General features: G+C 46.9%; 2 protein-coding genes across 3 annotated transcripts in view; one reads left to right on the top strand and one right to left on the bottom strand.

Moving 5' to 3' along the window:
* Positions 1-532: 532 nt before the first annotated feature.
* Positions 533-3266, bottom strand: GALR2 (galanin receptor 2). Its single transcript, XM_019745446.2, has 2 exons — positions 2899-3266; positions 533-1653 (listed from the first exon to the last, which is right to left on the bottom strand). The coding sequence occupies exons 1-2, from the start codon at positions 3264-3266 to the stop codon at positions 858-860; spliced, it is 1164 nt and encodes a 387-aa protein (XP_019601005.2). The 3' UTR covers positions 533-857.
* Positions 3267-6701: 3435 nt separating this feature from the next.
* SRP68 (signal recognition particle 68) overlaps positions 6702-16506 on the top strand; it is a 28501-nt gene continuing 18696 nt past the window's right edge. Inside the window, exons 1-8 of one of the 2 annotated variants that reach the window (XM_019745479.2) lie at positions 6702-7211; positions 8881-8947; positions 11303-11416; positions 13650-13845; positions 14443-14525; positions 14810-14919; positions 15280-15362; positions 16340-16480. In XM_019745479.2, coding sequence (XP_019601038.2) covers positions 7052-7211; positions 8881-8947; positions 11303-11416; positions 13650-13845; positions 14443-14525; positions 14810-14919; positions 15280-15362; positions 16340-16480 — 954 coding nt within the window. In that variant the 5' untranslated portion in view covers positions 6702-7051. The remainder of the gene's footprint in view (positions 7212-8880; positions 8948-11302; positions 11417-13649; positions 13846-14442; positions 14526-14809; positions 14920-15279; positions 15363-16339; positions 16481-16506) is intronic. The other variant, XM_019745478.2, reaches the window with a different exon arrangement.

Genomic DNA, 16506 nt, shown 5'->3' with positions numbered 1-16506 from the left:
GCACTCGATGTGAAATGGGCACACCCTTGAGAATGTTCTTGCCTCTCCTTAAACACAACCGACTTCCAGTAAAAAGCCTTGACTCAAGGACTCCAGGAGTGAGGCTAACCAGGGGACAGATAGAGGCTAGCTCACGAGTAAAGCCCGAGGGCATTCCTGTTCTGCACTGGGCCCTCAGCCTACCCCACCCCAGCAGTGCCTTAGGACCGCTGCTGTGCGCCCTGGAGCAGTACCGGCAGGGGTGGGAAGCTCTTTTCCGGGCAAGAAGGAGAAACTGAGCCATTGGAGACCTGATTCAATAGCTGCAGCGAGGGAAGAAAACTCCCAGGCTGAAAGTCCGGAGGAACTAACAGGGCTGCCCAGACTCCAAAGGGCCCCGGGGAGCTGGGAGCCAGCGAGGACCCACGACACGCTGGCGCACGAACGCTTCGAGGAACACACGTGTCTGCGTCTGTCATCGACGGACACCCTGCCTGTCTTTGTCGCATGCACTGGCAGCTGTTGGTTTACCGATCTATATACACCTGGCGACTCCGAATGGACACGCGCAAAGAGCCTTCGGAGTCGCGCGCTCCCCCGCCTCATTTAGGAATTTCTATGCGGATTTTAACTGGGCGGTCTTCGGTGCTGGCCTCCCTCTTCCCCTGTAGTTCAGCAAAGCACTCTGCACCCAATCATCCAAAGCTCCCCTGTGAAGTCCCAGAGGCTTATTGCCATGGAGCCTCATGACCATGAGATATGCGGAGACAGCGTGTCACTGCACATAAAATGGTTTGTGCATTTTATTAACAGACAAAACTCCATCCACGATTCCCCGATCTCCAATCCTTTAATATCCAAGTGCACCCCCTAAGAGCTCAGGTCACATTAACTGTCAGGATGCCGTTGGGAGCCTTTTGGTCCAGACGAGATGGGCCCAGGGTACCGCGCGAGGCCGAGACGCTAGGAAACGCTGGCGCAGGGGCAGAAGGCCCGGCCACTTCGCTCAGGTGCGTCAGGTCGGTGGACTCACGTTCCAGCACGCTGCCGCTGCGGGTGCCCTGCGCCACGACGCACACGCGCCCTGAGGCTCTGCTAGGGTCGCGGCGCAGCAGGCCCGCGCAGATCTTGCGGAAGCCCTTGCGGAAGTGCTTGGAAACCAGCGCGTACACGATGGGGTTGACGCATGAATTAGCGTAGGAGACCAGGTGCGAGAGGATGCGCAGCGCGTAGGTGGCGCGCGTAAGTGGGAAGCGGCCAAACCACACGCAGAGGATAAGCGCGTGGTGAGGCATCCAACAGAGGCAGAAAAGTGCCGCTACGATGATGATCATGCGCGTCACCTTGCGCTTGGCGTGCCGGGCGCCTGAGCCGGCGACCACCGGGTCGACGGCGCGCCAGAGGTAGTGCAGAGTGCGCGCGTACGTCAGGCCGAGCACCAGCACCGGCAGCAGGTAGCTGAAGACAAAGGTGCAAAGGTCCATGGCGCGGCGGCGAGCCGCACTCCACGCAGGATGGCACACGGTCAGGTTGGCCAACCGCGACTGGCGGTAGTAACTCAGGTAGGGCCCGGAGAAGAGCAACGACAGCCCCCAGATGAGCCCGATGGCCGCCAGCGCGTTGCGAGGCGTGCGCAGCTCGCGGGAGTGCAGCGGGTAGCGGATAGCCAAATACCTGCGGGTCAGGCCAGGAAGGGAGACGTCGGCTGAGCGGGCAGATTCGCGGGGGCAGGGCCGGACCGCTGCCCTTCGAGCTCCACACCCGCTCTTGAGGAAGGTCCCTAGCGCACGGTCACACCGCACACCCAAGTGCATCCCCGGCACAGCCGCATCTAGATGTGGGGCGGGACGCAACAACAGGAAAGGCGCGCGTATAGGCCCCTCGTCTGCTCGTCCCAGGACTACGACCTACATACTCCATCTGGGAGGACACACCGAGATTTAACTGGCCTTGGGGCTCCGGGAGGCTGTGATTACCCACCAGTGACGGTGCCCGGAGAGGGAGGACCCAGGAGCCTGGAGGCTCTAGCAGACAGCCTTGGAGACACGTCAGGCAAGGTGCCGCCAGGGAATTCCTTAGAGGAGCCGAAGCTCTGTGGGTCCCACCAGGGCCCTGGGAACCCACACATTCCGTGCTCAGTGGAACTGGGAGAGAGATGGGGAATGTGACCTCACCTCCATGCTTGTCTTGGGGAGGTGAGGAGGCCGTGGGGGCAGAGGAGGCCAGGGAGATAACCATAGTCAAACCCGGATTTCCCCCCCAGGAAATCCAGGTGTCCTTCCAAGCTCCAGTTGGGGGGCAGGGCTGGGGCGCGCTCCTCTCCCTGCCCTTGACCCAGGCGTGGAGGTGGGGCGCAGAACGGGTGGGAGGGAGCACGGGCCTCCCGCCGAGGACCCAAATTCTGCAGTCTGGTGAGCCAGAGTCGAGTGCGCCAAGCAAACCTTGGCTTCGAGGCTAGCGAGGTGGAGGCGCCTGAGTTTGACGCCAGAAGACAGACCACTGGCTTCGCGCACAGGATTGAAGAATGGGCGACTCTGAACAAGTCACTTACGAACTCGATCTCGTCTGTAATTTAGGCACGGTAATCCCTCCCCTCCTCATCCCACAGGGACATTGAGCTCAAGCGAGACCAAGCTAGGGAAACGCTTGGTATCCGGAAACACTGCGCTTTGTCAGGCGTCCGTGGCGCTGGAGAGCTGAGGTGTCCAGCCTGCGGGCTCCCAGCACGCACTTGACGGAGGCATCCCGCCGTCCTCCATTCTTATTCTTCTTTTTCCCGTTTGTCGTGGACTCTTACCCGGTCCCTTTGGCGTCTTAGTGCCCTTTCCTACTCTCTGAGAGTCCCCCCTTCACCCTTGAGTTCCGCCCCCCCTTCACCCTTGAGTGCCCGACCCCTGAGCTGCCAGGGTGCTAGCTTACCTGTCCAGGGAGACAGCGGCCAGCGTGAAGCTGCTGGCATGCATGGTGAGGAATATGAGAAAATGCACGGCCTTGCAAAGCAGCGCGCCGAACACCCAGCCGTCCAGGGTGTAGATGGTCGCCTGGAAAGGTACGCAGCACAAGATGAAACACAGGTCGGCCACGCCCAGGTTGAGAATGAACAGGTTGGTGGTGCTGACCGCCTGGCTGCCGCGCAGCAGCACGGCCAGCACCAGTGCGTTGCCCACGGTGCCCACGAGAAAGATGAGCGCGAACAGCATGGGAACAATGACCGCCTCTGGCTGCCAGCTGTCCCCGCCGCCCGCCTCCCTCGCGTCCTCCGGCCCAGGGCCACCGGAGCCATTCATGGTGCCGCTGAAACCTAGGCTACCCGGGATCCTGCAGCCGTCTGGGTCTAGGCGAGCGCGCGGCTCCAGCGGCTCCAGCCACTGCAGCGTCCGGCGCGACTCCGCGGAGCTGCAGGCGGAGTGAGCCTCGCGGCGGCTGGAGCTGGAGACCGGGATGCGCTGGGGTCAGAGGGAGGAGCGAGCAGCTGGAAGAGTGGGATGGTTCCCCGAGGCGGCTGGCCCAGCGGGAGGAAGGGCTGTTGAGTGGCCTTAGAGTGTCCCAGGCGAGGCCCGGGCCATCCATCCCGGGGGCTCAGGGCCCTCTGGAGTCACCGGCCTGTTGTGCCCCTGAATCCGGGCTGTGCCTCTGGGTCCGGGCTGTGTCGGGCTGAGAGGCGAACCGACCTCCTCGGCAGACGCGACCATGCCGACCTGCTTGTGGGCCGCGCTACTGGGAGCATCTGCCTGGGACCCTGCGCGCCTCGGCGCTTTCCTGCAGCCAGGCGGGCGCGCCTGACTTCCCCGGGCCGGTTGGGGGACGTCCTAGGAAGATTTACCCGCGGGTCCTGGGGGGTGAGGGGCCGCGCGGTTCTCCAGAACTGGCGAGTGGGAAGGCCCTACCGTGTACTCCACGCCTCCCTATTTCTACTTCCCAGGAGCATCGCGCCTCAGGAACCCCAGAGAACCCGGTGGCGAGGACGGAAGGAGGTTTCTGAGGGAGCTTGATTAGCTTCACCTCACTCCCTTCTCTCCCCCATTGAACGTTTCTCCCCCCAATTCAATCCATAAATACTGAGCATATCCTGTGTGTGTCAGGCTGTCCTTTGCGCTCTGCCTTCGTTTCTTCAGCTGTAATATGTGCTAATAACACCTTCTCAGAGGGTTCTGGTGAGAAGGAATGAGACACGTCTGACAGGCCTGAAGCCAGTGAGTTGAATCTGAATGATTCAAATTTTTCTTTCCCCTTACGCTAATCAGATATTTAAAAAAGGGAAAACTTTAAGGAAATAGAAAATAGCAGAGTTCCATGAAGCACTGTTTTTGGATGGCCAGGAGTGTGTTTAGGTTGCAATAAAACTTAACTATTTCTTTCTAATTTTGACACATTAGGCATCAAACATTTGTGACATGGAATCATACCTGTTTCTGTAAAATTTAAATCGCTCAGTTCACTTGGTCTGAAAATCACCACCTTCTGCCACTGTAGCTTGACCTCTGCTTCCCGTTCCCCTGCCCTGTTCCTTGGGTCCCAGTCAAGAACATTGTTTGTCTTCCTTTCCCCCAGGATCTCAGCCTCAGGAGCTCCTCTGGGTAGGGAGACCTTATTCACACCCCTGCCCTGCTTGGCTATTCATTGAACAGGAAGATGGTAACAGTTCACGTTTATGGGATGCTTGTCTTTCATTTATTTAGTAAGTATTTAGTAAGCACCTACTCCTTGCTGGGCACTGTTCTGGGTCCTTGGGCTCTACCAGTGAACTCTACAAAGATGTTTCTAGCAGGGAAGACGCCCAAAAACACAACTCAATTAAACTACTAACCTATTACAAGTTGGTAAGTACTTGCAGGCAAAGGAGATTGCGGTAAGAGAATTTGGGAGTACCGGGGTGGTGATGACGGTGCAATTTAAAACGGGGCGGTCGGGCAGACTTCATCAGGAAGGGGACATTTGAGCAAAGCCTTGAAGGAGGTGATGGAGCTAGGTTAGCAGATACCTAGGGGCAGAGAATTCCAGACAGAGAGAACAGCCAGTGCAAAGACCTTAGAGCAGGTGTGTGCTTGGGTCCCTAAGCAAGGAGGCTGGTATGCGTGAGCTGAATGAACAAGAAGGAGATTTGCAGGGAGGAGGTGAGAAGCATAACTTATTTCCATTGTAAAGACTGTGGCTTCTAGTCTGAGTAAAATGAGGAGCCACTGTAGAGTTTTGACTAAAGGGCTAATACAATCTGACTTACCTTTTTATAAAAAGCTGTATCGAAATATAATTCATGGGGGTCAAATATATGGTGACGGAAGGAGAACTGACTCTGGGTGGTGAACACACAATGTGATATATAGATGATGTAATACAGAATTGTACACCTGAAATCTATGTAATTTTATTAACCATTGTTACCCCAATAAATTTTAATTAAAAAAACATAATTCACATACTATACAATTTACCCATTTAAAGACTTCATTTGGTTTTTAGTAGAGTCACAGAGTTGTACAACCATCAGCACAATGACTTTTAGAACATTTTTGTTCTCCCCCAAGGAAACCTCTACTCTTTAGCCACCAGCCTCCAATCTCCACCCCCCACTCCCAGCCCCAGGCAACCACTACTTTCTGTCTATAGACTTGCCTATTCTGGACATTTCATAGAAGTGGAATCATACAATATGTAGCCATTTATGTGGCTTCTTTCACTTAGCATCATATTTTCAAGACTCATCTACATTGTAGCAGGTATCAGTACTTCATTGCTGTTTATAGTCAAATCATATTCCACTGTATGGTTATACCATATTCTATTTATCCATTCACTTGTCAATGGATATTTGGGAGACTTATATTTTTAAGATTTATTTTTAATTGTGGTAAAATACACAAAACATATAATTTACCATCTTAAACGTTTTTAAGAGTACAGTTTAGTAGTGTTAGGTATATTCACATTGTTATGCAACAGATCTCCAGAACTTTTTAATCTTGCCAAACTCATTTCCCCTGCCTCCGAAATCCCCATTTCCCCGCCTCCCGCCACTGGCAACCACCATTCTACTTTCAATGAATTTGACTACACTAGATATTTCATATAAGTGGAATCATACCATATTTGTCTTTTGTGACTGGCTTACTTAGCACAATATTTTCAAGTTTCGTCCATATTGTAGCATGGGGTCGTTCTTTAGCTAGGATAATGAGGCGCTAGCTCCTTGTGGTTTTGATTTGCATTTCCCTAACCATTAGTGGTGTTGAGACGGGACTTAATTTAAAATGCATCCGTTCATTTAATATTCATAACAACCGTCTTAGTTGGTTATTCCCATTTCACAGATGATGATGGTAAGGTTTAGAGGGAGAGTACGTTATTTGCCCAACATCTTCCAACCAATAGTAGTGGAGCCAGGATTGGAGGCGCAGGACTCCAGTCCGCAGGGCCACATTGCACAGCAAACATCCAGTCTCCCTGCCTCAACACTTCTCTCTCCTCCAACTGCTCGCCTCAAAGTCCAGAAAAGGACACCGGTCCCTAGCAAGTCAGAAAGTTCCTACATCAGGACACCGGTTGCTGACTCCGCCAGTGCTCCCTCTGGCCATGGCTTTTTCAGGGTTGGCCCCAGAGGAAAGCGCTGAAGCTGTTACCTCACAGGCGGGGCGCTTCCTTCCTGTAGGTGGGCACCCCACCTCCTGAGTCCCCGGGGAGGTAGACACCCGGAAACCCAAAGTCCTTAGACACCCGCCCCAGGCCTCTGTGCGCAAGACATAAGACGACAATCCGTGCAGGGATGCAAGAGGTGAAGGTCCATTGCCAGATCCTCCGCCCTTGGTGGATGGAAGGTGGGACTGCCCCCGACAAGACCTCAACCGCTACGGTCCCCCAACGCCTGCGAGCCCTCAGCCCCGCCCGCCACGATTAGGAACCCGGAATCCGAGCCCACGCGCAGGCGCGCTCCAACAAGTGGCCTCTGCCTGCGGGCAGGGCCTTGGGCCGCGGAGTCCGCCGCTATCCCGTCAGCCTGTCCTGGCAGGTTCCGCTCTCTCCCGCCGCGGTCGTCACGTCTCCTCTATCCCGTCCTGCTCTGCGGCGCAGGGGCAAGATGGCTGCTGAGAAACAGGTTCCTGGCTGCAGTGGCGGCAGCGGCGGCGGCGGCGGCGGCGGTGGACGCGGTGCCGGAGGAGAAGAAAATAAGGAAAACGAACGGCCATCAGCCGGATCGAAGGCAAACAAAGAATTCGGGGATAGCCTGAGTTTGGAGAGTATCCTAGAGGAATAGGGCCTAACTTGGAATGACTACGTGTCCATCTGGCGGCCGGGGGGCGGGAGAGGCAGCGGGGCCCCGCACGTCCTCGGCAGGAGAGGCCGAGGGTTGCTGTTTCTCTCGCCCTCACTTTCTGACACAGCAGAGTGTGTATTTTGACCGGCCTTTTCTCGCTTCTCCTTCGCCCTCCAGGCTGGGGAACGGCCTTTTCTGTCAGGCGGCACCGGGATATTGGGCAGATTTCGGCATTTTCCCTTCAGTTCCCCATTTGGTGGGCTGGTGATGGGGATGACACTCTGGCCACCCCGGTGAGCTTCTGCCTTGGCACCTTGAACAGGGGAGAGGAAACTGCAGTCTCGACGTTTTGGCTTAATACCTTTGTCTGACAGCTGTCGGAGAATGGGTAGTAAAAATTATATGTTCTCAAAGTGAAGGCAAAGATTGACTGCTCAGAGGAAACGCTTGTTGCCCATTTTGAGTATAAATCATCGTAGATTTTTAACATCACTTGTATAGCTTTCTTAACAGATCCTATAGGCACTTTATCATGTTGAGAGTCGTTCAGATGAGCTGGAAGAATTGGTTTCTAGTTTTCATCAGCGCATAATCACAATTGAGTGCTTATGACACTAGTTTGTGGCTTTTTGAAATGAAATAACAAATGGAGAAAGCGAAGCTGAATTTCTGAAGTAATACTTGTAGCGTGACATCTTAGTGTAGTTGAAGCTTTCAGGGGATTGGAGTTTTACTTTTTGAATTGGGGGTGTAGTTCCAAATAGGTGTTAGAATGCCTTGATTTTACTACGAACCTTATCTCTTTGTCCCTTTTAACTTATTGAAATCCTTTTAGTGTTCAACATTTAAAAATACACCTATAGAGAAGCATGAGGAAACTTTAAAAGAAAACTAAAATTATGGATAAATGTCATTGGACTTCCTAAAGTTTGGTACATAATCTTAAAGTTTGGTACATAATCTTAAAATATTTTAAGATTCTTAAAAAGGAGAGATTGGTCAGGACCTTTCCTGTTAAAAGGAAAACTTCAGTATTTTTATGCAAACTGTACATAATCTTAAAATATTTTAAGATTCTTAAAAAGGAGAGATTGGTCAGGACCTTTCCTGTTAAAAGAAAAACTTCAGTATTTTTATGCAAACTGTGGCCTAGTTTGGGTGGCATGAGCTAAGCATAGGCACATGTAGCAACACAGCTGTTAAGGAAAGTTAGATTTGGCAGGTGTGGGAGGTCATGCAAACAGAGGACTAATACACGGCATTTATAACCTGAATCTGCCTGAATGAGTGAAATACTGGGTCCAGGTATAAATCAGTGGGAACCACCCCAATTATGGTCGGTATTGAGAATCCAGAAGCTTTATTTAAGCTGTTGGGTTTCAGTAATCATTAATGGCTGATAGGGCCCTCCTTTTTAGTTTAAAAGTAGTGACAGTTCAGGCAATTAACTTTTCTACACTCTTAGCCCTGTCCTGTGACAAGACAGCTACTTTTGAAAATGCTTACAAGAGGTTTCACTTCACTAGTTAACGTACTAAGTATTTCAGGAATGTTTAGTGCTATGGTTTAATACAAATATAGACTCAGGGGGACACATTTTTTATTTGCTTGAATTCTTGCCATTGTAAGCCTTTCCTTAATCTTGGCTCTAGTTCTTCAGATTGTTAAAGAATCCCAGCAGCAGCATGGGTTACGGCATGGAGACTTTCAGAGGTACAGGTTAGTATCGTGTGTAGGACGTGCGGGGTTTTCAAAGTTGGTTGGCTTTATTAAATGTCATATTTACTCTGCTGTATCCAAAGGTATACCTAGAACATCTAGCTCAGAACTTCTATTGAATCCCGAAAAGATACTTAGCTTTCAAATTTAAAATTTTCTAATGAGTAAAAGGAGCCAAGTTTGCCTCACAATATTGCAGCGAGTACCTTGGAGGCTTCTGCTGAAGTTAACAGGCAGTTAATGGTCAGCATTTTTTTAAACTCAACCATATTTTAGAGTCTTGGTTAAATGCAAAGCTTTTTAGTGTTTTCAACATTATATAAGGGACATTTCATTGTAATTTATTGGTAATCTTTTATAACAGCCTTCAAGTTGGAAAACAAATTTAATATGACTTACAAAATAGAATAGATACCTAATGTATAATACAATTCAGTACTTTGAAAGCAGAAATGTCCAACTGTTTCTATATTGTAGATACAGGCTTTGGCTACCTGATTTTTAAAAGTACTACTAAAATACTCTACATCTCAGATTCTGAGGAGTCAGCCGTGTGGTGAAGGGTCAGCAGTGCTGGGACAGAGTGAGCAAGGTGGGGAGTGGGAGGAAAGAGGTGGGAGACGTAGGCAGGGCCGGAATGTGCATGACTCTATAGGCCCGGGTAACCCGTTCAGATGCTCACCTAGGTGTGTGGGGGGGAAGCTGTAAACAGGAGATTGGTAGGACTCAAATTTTTTTTTAATTATTGAGGAAATTTCCAAAAACAAATGAAGAGATGATAGTACAATGAACCCATTACACAATTATTACAGCGATCAACTTTCTGTCCCTTTCTTTTTTCTTTTTTTTTTTTTTAATGAGGGCACAGCTCACAGGGGCCCATGTGGGGATTGAACCGGCAACCTTGGTGTTATTAGCACCACACTCTAACCAATTGAGCTAACCGGCCACCCATTTTGCATCTGCTTCCTCTTTAAAAAAAAAAAAAAAAATTATTGAAGAATTTTAAAATCATTTTATTGAGGTGTAACTTACATACAGAGAAGTGTACAGAAATATAAAAATACTATCTTTATTCAGTTTTCCCTGATTTTCTTTGAAATATGTTTAAATTTTTTTTTATCTGAAATCATCTTAGACGTGCAGAAAATTTGCAGGAACAGTCATTTTTATGTCTTTAAGTACATACATACATTTTATATATGTACCTACCAAATAGTATTTTTGGTCTTCTAGTCTTTTTCTATGACTTTTTCATAAGTTTGCTCATATTGTATATACAATTTTATATTCCGATTTTTGGCTAAACATTCTGTTGTATTTCTCCCTGCCTACAAAAATGTTCTATACACATGACTTTTAGTAGTTGCATTATTACCCAATGTATAGGCATACCAATGTTTATTTACCTTTTCCCCCAAGTTGGTTATATATGTAGATTTAAAAATTTTGTTCCCATAAATCTCTGTTTGAACTTCTTTGTCTGATTATTTCTGACAATTTCAAATAATTATTTGAAAAAAATTATTCCAAGTAATTTCTTGAGTATAGAAGTAGGCTGTTGGTTTAGGGAATATGAACATTTTTAAGGATCTTGATAAATGTATCCATATTGCCAGAAAATTCTTACCAATTTGTATTTTTCCTCATAATGTATGAGTCCATTAGATTTTTATGTAAAAGGATAAGTGATAATTAAAGCAGAAATTATAAATGGAGGGAAAAAGCTATTAGTTTTCTTTTTAATAAAAGAAAATTGTATGTATTTTTACACTAAGAGAGTCAAAATATATTTATTGAACATCCATATTGTTAGGCATTGTGCTAAGAAATTTGAAAGTAAAATCATCTTTGCACTGAAGGAGTTCATATTAGTGAGACAGACGTGGAAGGCCATCATTATAAGGCCTATATGATGTTAGAAGTAAGAATAAAGAGCTACATGAGCTCAGAAGGGGGGGCTTGGCTGGAGGTTCCTACTCACTCTTTCAAAGCCCACCCTAGATCCTCTCCAGCGAAAGTGTTAACAAGAAGACAATGATTACTCATGTCCTATACATTCAATTTGACCTTTGCCTTGTTTCCTTGGTTGCCATTTTCTCTGCACGACCCTCCCCACCTAGAGTGTAGGTTCTTTGAGAATGGGCACTGTGTCCTCTATCTCTTCATGTTTTCTGCGATACCAGTCATACTGCCCGCATGTTTTAGCTCAGTCAGTGTTCACAAGGTGATGTGAGGTAGCTGTAGTAACCATAAGTAGAACACCTCAAACCTTTGACCTTACCTTATTATAGAATTTGCTGTTGAAACTACTGTCAGCTTGGCTGAGTGATTTTTGTTTGTGGTTTCTTACAGGGGCTACTGTTCCCGTAGACAAAGACGTCTCCGGAAAACGCTCAACTTCAAGATGGGGAACAGACACAAGTTCACAGGGAAAAAAGTAACTGAAGATCTTCTGACCGATAACAGGTACTGACTGCTCAGTGCTAGGAACTAAATGCTTTTTGCTAATATATTTATTAAATAATTACAACATGTCAGATGTTTTGCCAAACTCTAATTATCTCATGTGATTCTTTTTTATTTTTTTTAAATTTTTTATTGGGGAATATTGGGGACCAGTGTATTTCTCCAGGACCCATCAGCTCCAAGTCGCCCTTCAATCTAGTTGTGGAGGGCGCAGCTGAGCTCCAAGTCCAGTCACCGTTCTCAGTCTTTAGTTGCAGGGGTGCAGCCCACCATCCCAGGTGGGAATTGAACCGGCAACCCTGTTGTTCAGAGCTCGTGCTTTAACCAACTGAGCCATCCAACTGCCCCTCATGTGATTCTTTTAGCAGCTCTGCTGAGTAGGCATTCTTACTATTCCTGTGTTATCAGATGAGGAAACTGAGGCTCAAAGAGTTTCAGTAACTTATTCAAGAACTGTGGTAAAAATCAGTGATTAGAATCTAATCAGTTATTGGGTAAGGTTCTAGAATGGAAATTTCACTGCCTGAGTGCTTGCTTAGACATACCTTAGAGAAATCTGGCTGTGTGTAAATTATTCCAGAAGACTTCCGTATTTCAGTGCTGAATGCACCCATGCATAGTATTTGCTGAGGGTTCATCTGTCCAGCAGCATGTGTTGAAGGTCTCTAGGTCAGTTCCTCAGACTTGGGCCTGTGGGCCAAATTGGTCCTCCTGCCACCTGTTTTTGTAAATTAAGTTTTACTGGAACGCAGCCACACCATTTGTTTAGGTATTGTTTACAGGTGTTTTTGTGCTACAATAACAGTATTTGTGACAGAGACCCTATGTCCTGCAAAGCCTAAAATATTTGCTGTTGGGCCCTTTATAGAAAACGTTCACTACCGCCTGGCCTAGTATGTGGCCAGGATGGAGCTGACCACCACATTGGATGTAGAAGAGTGGGGTGGCATAGTTCTTGAACCTCACTGACTGTCATCTCTTGTTGTGAGATGTTGGTCAAGTACAAAACAGGGAACACTACACGACAGTGAAACTGCCATATTGGGTGTCATTTGCTCTGCAGAATTCTGAAGTCTTGGAAGGGAGAGGTTAGCTTGGGGGTTCTTGATAGGGAAGCCAGGAAACCTGGAGGCTGGACCCTGAAGGATTTGTGAGAGGAAAGAACATTCTGTGTCAGGGGAAACATCATACTATGATATCTAAATGAGCACCAGGAACTGCCATGCTCTAGACCAGGGGTGTCCAAACATTTTTCAACGTTTTTCACCAAGGGCCATATGCAGTAAAATACACAAACAGCTGGGCCACTCACTCGAGGTGAAGTATGTATTGCCTCACCTGGTTTATTTAAGTAAACTAAATATATTTTTGGAATTTGTTGCGGGCTGATTAAAAATGGATTGTGGGCCGCAGTTGGCCCGCGCGCCGCAGTTTGGACACCCCTGCTCTAGACAGTTGTTAGCCTCTGCTCAGGCAGCAAAGAGGCTGGGAGCTTGTGTGTGGAGACAGAGAACTAGAGCAGCCAGATGTATTGATTAAATCTGATGAGATCGAGTCAGGAAGAGTCTCTTATGATAACAAAGTCCCAGAGATAAGATTAAGCTGATGTTTAAGGAAGATTAATCAAGGAAGTGGTTAAAAAAAGATTCACCATAATAATAATAAAATAGCTAACTTATTTAGCACTTAGTAAGTGCTAGGCTCTGGTCTAAGCATGTTACATGCATTCCTGCATGGGAGAGTAAGGCACAGACAGGTTAGTACTTTGCCCAAAGTCACACAGCAACTGAGTGATGGCACTGAGATTCCACACCCAGAGTAGAGCCTTCTCCTTAACCACTTCAATATATTGCTTCTTAAAGCCTTGGTTTCCAACTGGTTTGGGATGAAGGAGGTGTTGATACAAAGATGAGACCAGACTTATTCCAGGACTGCCTCGATTTGCTAAAATTCGCGAGGGGTCAGTCCGGGTTTGCCAAGTTGGAGGTGGGAACAGGCTTTTCAGAGAGATGTTTCTGGTAGGTGGTCAGAAACCTGAGGTGCAGCCTGAGTCGGGAGCCAAGATGCAGATTTGGGAGTCATGGTTGCTACTGTGAGAAGAGTAGTTAGGAGGAGAGCCGGGGAGGGTGTAGAGAGAAGTTGCGAGGCGGAAGATGGCCTCGGAGAGCGTCTGGATCTGCTGCTCCTGGCCTTTATGGATTGCTCAGCTCCTTTGTTCTTGTCTCTGGTTTAGATATTTGCTTCTGGTTCTGATGGATGCTGAAAGAGCCTGGAGCTATGCCATGCAGCTCAAACAAGAGGCCAACACTGAACCCCGAAAACGGTTCCACTTGTTGTCTCGCTTACGCAAAGCCGTGAAGCACGCAGAGGAATTGGAACGCTTGTGTGAGAGCAGTCGCGTGGATGCCAAGACCAAGTTGGAGGCTCAGGTCGGTGTCTTCACGTCAGCTGCGCTCGGTTGGTAGAGAGTAGAGACGAGACTTGAGAACAATACAGTTAAACAGAACGGAGTTCCTCACATTATAAATGGATAGTCAGGAGAGGAAAAAACTTGATCTTGCTTTTTCAAGGTGAAGTTGGCGTCTCTTGTTTTTGAGCTCCTGGTTTTTAATCGGTAGCTCTAATTTTTAAAGAAAGGTCATGTTTCTTTTGATACATAGCTGGAAAGCTTGCATCTTGTGTCTCGGAGAGTTCACAAAATAATTTTTTAATGAAGTTTTTAAATGAGATAGATATTGCAAGTTTATATTCAACTTTTGATACTTATTTTATAGCCCCAAAGCTGGTTGTTAAGTCAAATGAAGAAAACAAATTTCCTTTATTTTGAAGTTCTCTCCTGGAAAGTAAACGAAGCATAACAAATTACCTGTGTGTCCTATTTTATTAGTGAAAAGTTTTTCTCTTTAAAAATCAACCTGAATATCTCTTTATTCTTGATGTCCAAGTTCAAAGCAAGTAGAGGAGACTGAGCTGTAACACTGGTCGTTGGGTGTTGAATCAGTTCCTCTTTTCCTGTCGCCTTCCAGGCTTACACAGCTTACCTCTCAGGAATGCTGCGTTTTGAACATCAAGAGTGGAAAGCTGCCATTGAGGCTTTTAACAAATGCAAGTAAGTCCTCCGATCCACAGGCTGTGGCCAGTTTTGATTCTAGATAGTCCAGTTCAAGCTGCAGATCAACTGATGGTTGTCTCTGTGAAAGGTAGTACAGCTTCTTTTTTTCCTGCCCTTTAGAAATGTTGATTCTTCTCTTTCACCCTTAAAACATGCCAGTTCTGGTAGTTGGTAGAAGGGCTTCAAAGTGCTGGGTTTTGTTTTTAGCTACTGTGTTCCTTGTGAGTTCGTTTTCTTATAAAATAAGGCTGCTGTGAGACGTGATGTCGCTTTCCTCGCAGAACGATCTACGAGAAGCTCGCCAGCGCATTCACGGAAGAGCTGGCCGTGCTGTACAACCAGCGTGTGGAGGAAATCTCACCCAACATCCGCTACTGTGCCTATAACATTGGTGAGCAGGGACTGCGTTGGCATTGGTGGGTGGCCTGGTGGCAGCGCATGTCAGAGATCCTAGAGAATGCGTTTAACTTTCTTCCCTTTCCCTTGCATCCGTCCTTGACATGGGGTTTGATTGATGAAAAAGGTAGAACTGTCGAAGTCAGCCCTGCTCAGCATTGCAGAAGGCAGTGCCTTTGCTTTCGTTCCCATCATGCCATCTTCTTGACCCTCACAAGTTTTGTGCAAAGACTGGGATTCACTGCAATGTGCTTGTGGAGAAAGGAGCTCTTTCAAGTCAGAGTTGAACCTAATGGTTCTCAAGAGTACAGACCAGACCCTTGAGGATTTCCCACTCAATCTCTGTCTTTTTCAGGGGACCAGTCAGCTATCAATGAACTCATGCAGATGCGATTGAGGTCTGGGGGCACCGAGGGTCTCCTGGCTGAAAAATTGGAGGTAATCTAGTCTGTACATTTTTGTGACAAGTCTGGGGTTTGAGAAAGAAGTAATCCATAATCCCATCACCCAATATAATTGCTATTAGTATATGCTTATTTATACCTATATTTTTACCAAAAAACTTTTTTCATTTATTATTTTTAAGTATTTGACTTTTTTTTTTTTTTTAATGTGTTGCACTTATTTTCTAAGCAGTATAGGCTCATAGAGAAAGTAGGGGGATACAAAAGATGGGGGGGTAATAGAATGACATGGGTTACCACCCAGAGGTAACCACTATTACTAATGTATTGACTATCTTGCAGACTTTGGTGTGTGTAGGGAAAAAGGCATGCATGTATTTTTAAAATGGGATCTCCGTATGCACTGTTCAGTAACATCCTTTTTAAATATAATGTCACATGCAGTTTTTCCACTTCAGTAAATACATTTCCACATCATTGTATTTTAATGGCTGCATGGTGTGCCATTGTTATATTGGACCACTTCACTATTATTAAGGGGTAAACCGTATTACCATGAATATCTATGTCCCCAGTGTTTGCACACATTCTTAGTTATTTCTTTTTTTTTTTCTTTTTTTTAAAATTTTTTTAGTTATTTCTTTAGGATAAATTCCTATAAGTGGAATTGAATGTTTTGGAAGCTTTTAGTACATATTGACAAATATCTTAAGTTTCTACTAATTTGCATTTCTGCTTGTGGTATATAAAGATATACTCTTCTCCTGACAGCCTTACCAAAAACCTCGTGTTGGGCTTTTTAACTTTCTGTTATGTCCTTTTAACATTTGAGTTTCTGTAGGGTAAGATACACTATACCCAGGAGGAATTTAAATCTAAATTTGTATATGCTCTACTTTATAAGATAGAACATGTTGGTTATAGAAAGAGACAAATAATCATTTCCTATTATTTCAGCTCGGTCACTCCTATCCATGGTTACAACTTTAACTGTTTAAAACTACTTTCCAGGCGTTGATCACGCAGACGCGAGCCAAACAGGCAGCTACCATGAGCGAGGTGGAGTGGAGAGGGAGAACAGTTCCAGTGAAGATAGACAAAGTGAGGATCTTTTTATTGGGCTTAGCTGACAACGAGGCCGCCATTGCCCAGGTAAGGGGGAAGCTCCTGCTCTCTCT

This window comes from Rhinolophus sinicus, linkage group LG15 (assembly GCF_036562045.2).
Source record: "Rhinolophus sinicus isolate RSC01 linkage group LG15, ASM3656204v1, whole genome shotgun sequence".
Lineage (NCBI taxonomy): Eukaryota > Metazoa > Chordata > Mammalia > Chiroptera > Rhinolophidae > Rhinolophus > Rhinolophus sinicus.
This window is presented reverse-complemented; position numbering and strand designations above follow the sequence as displayed.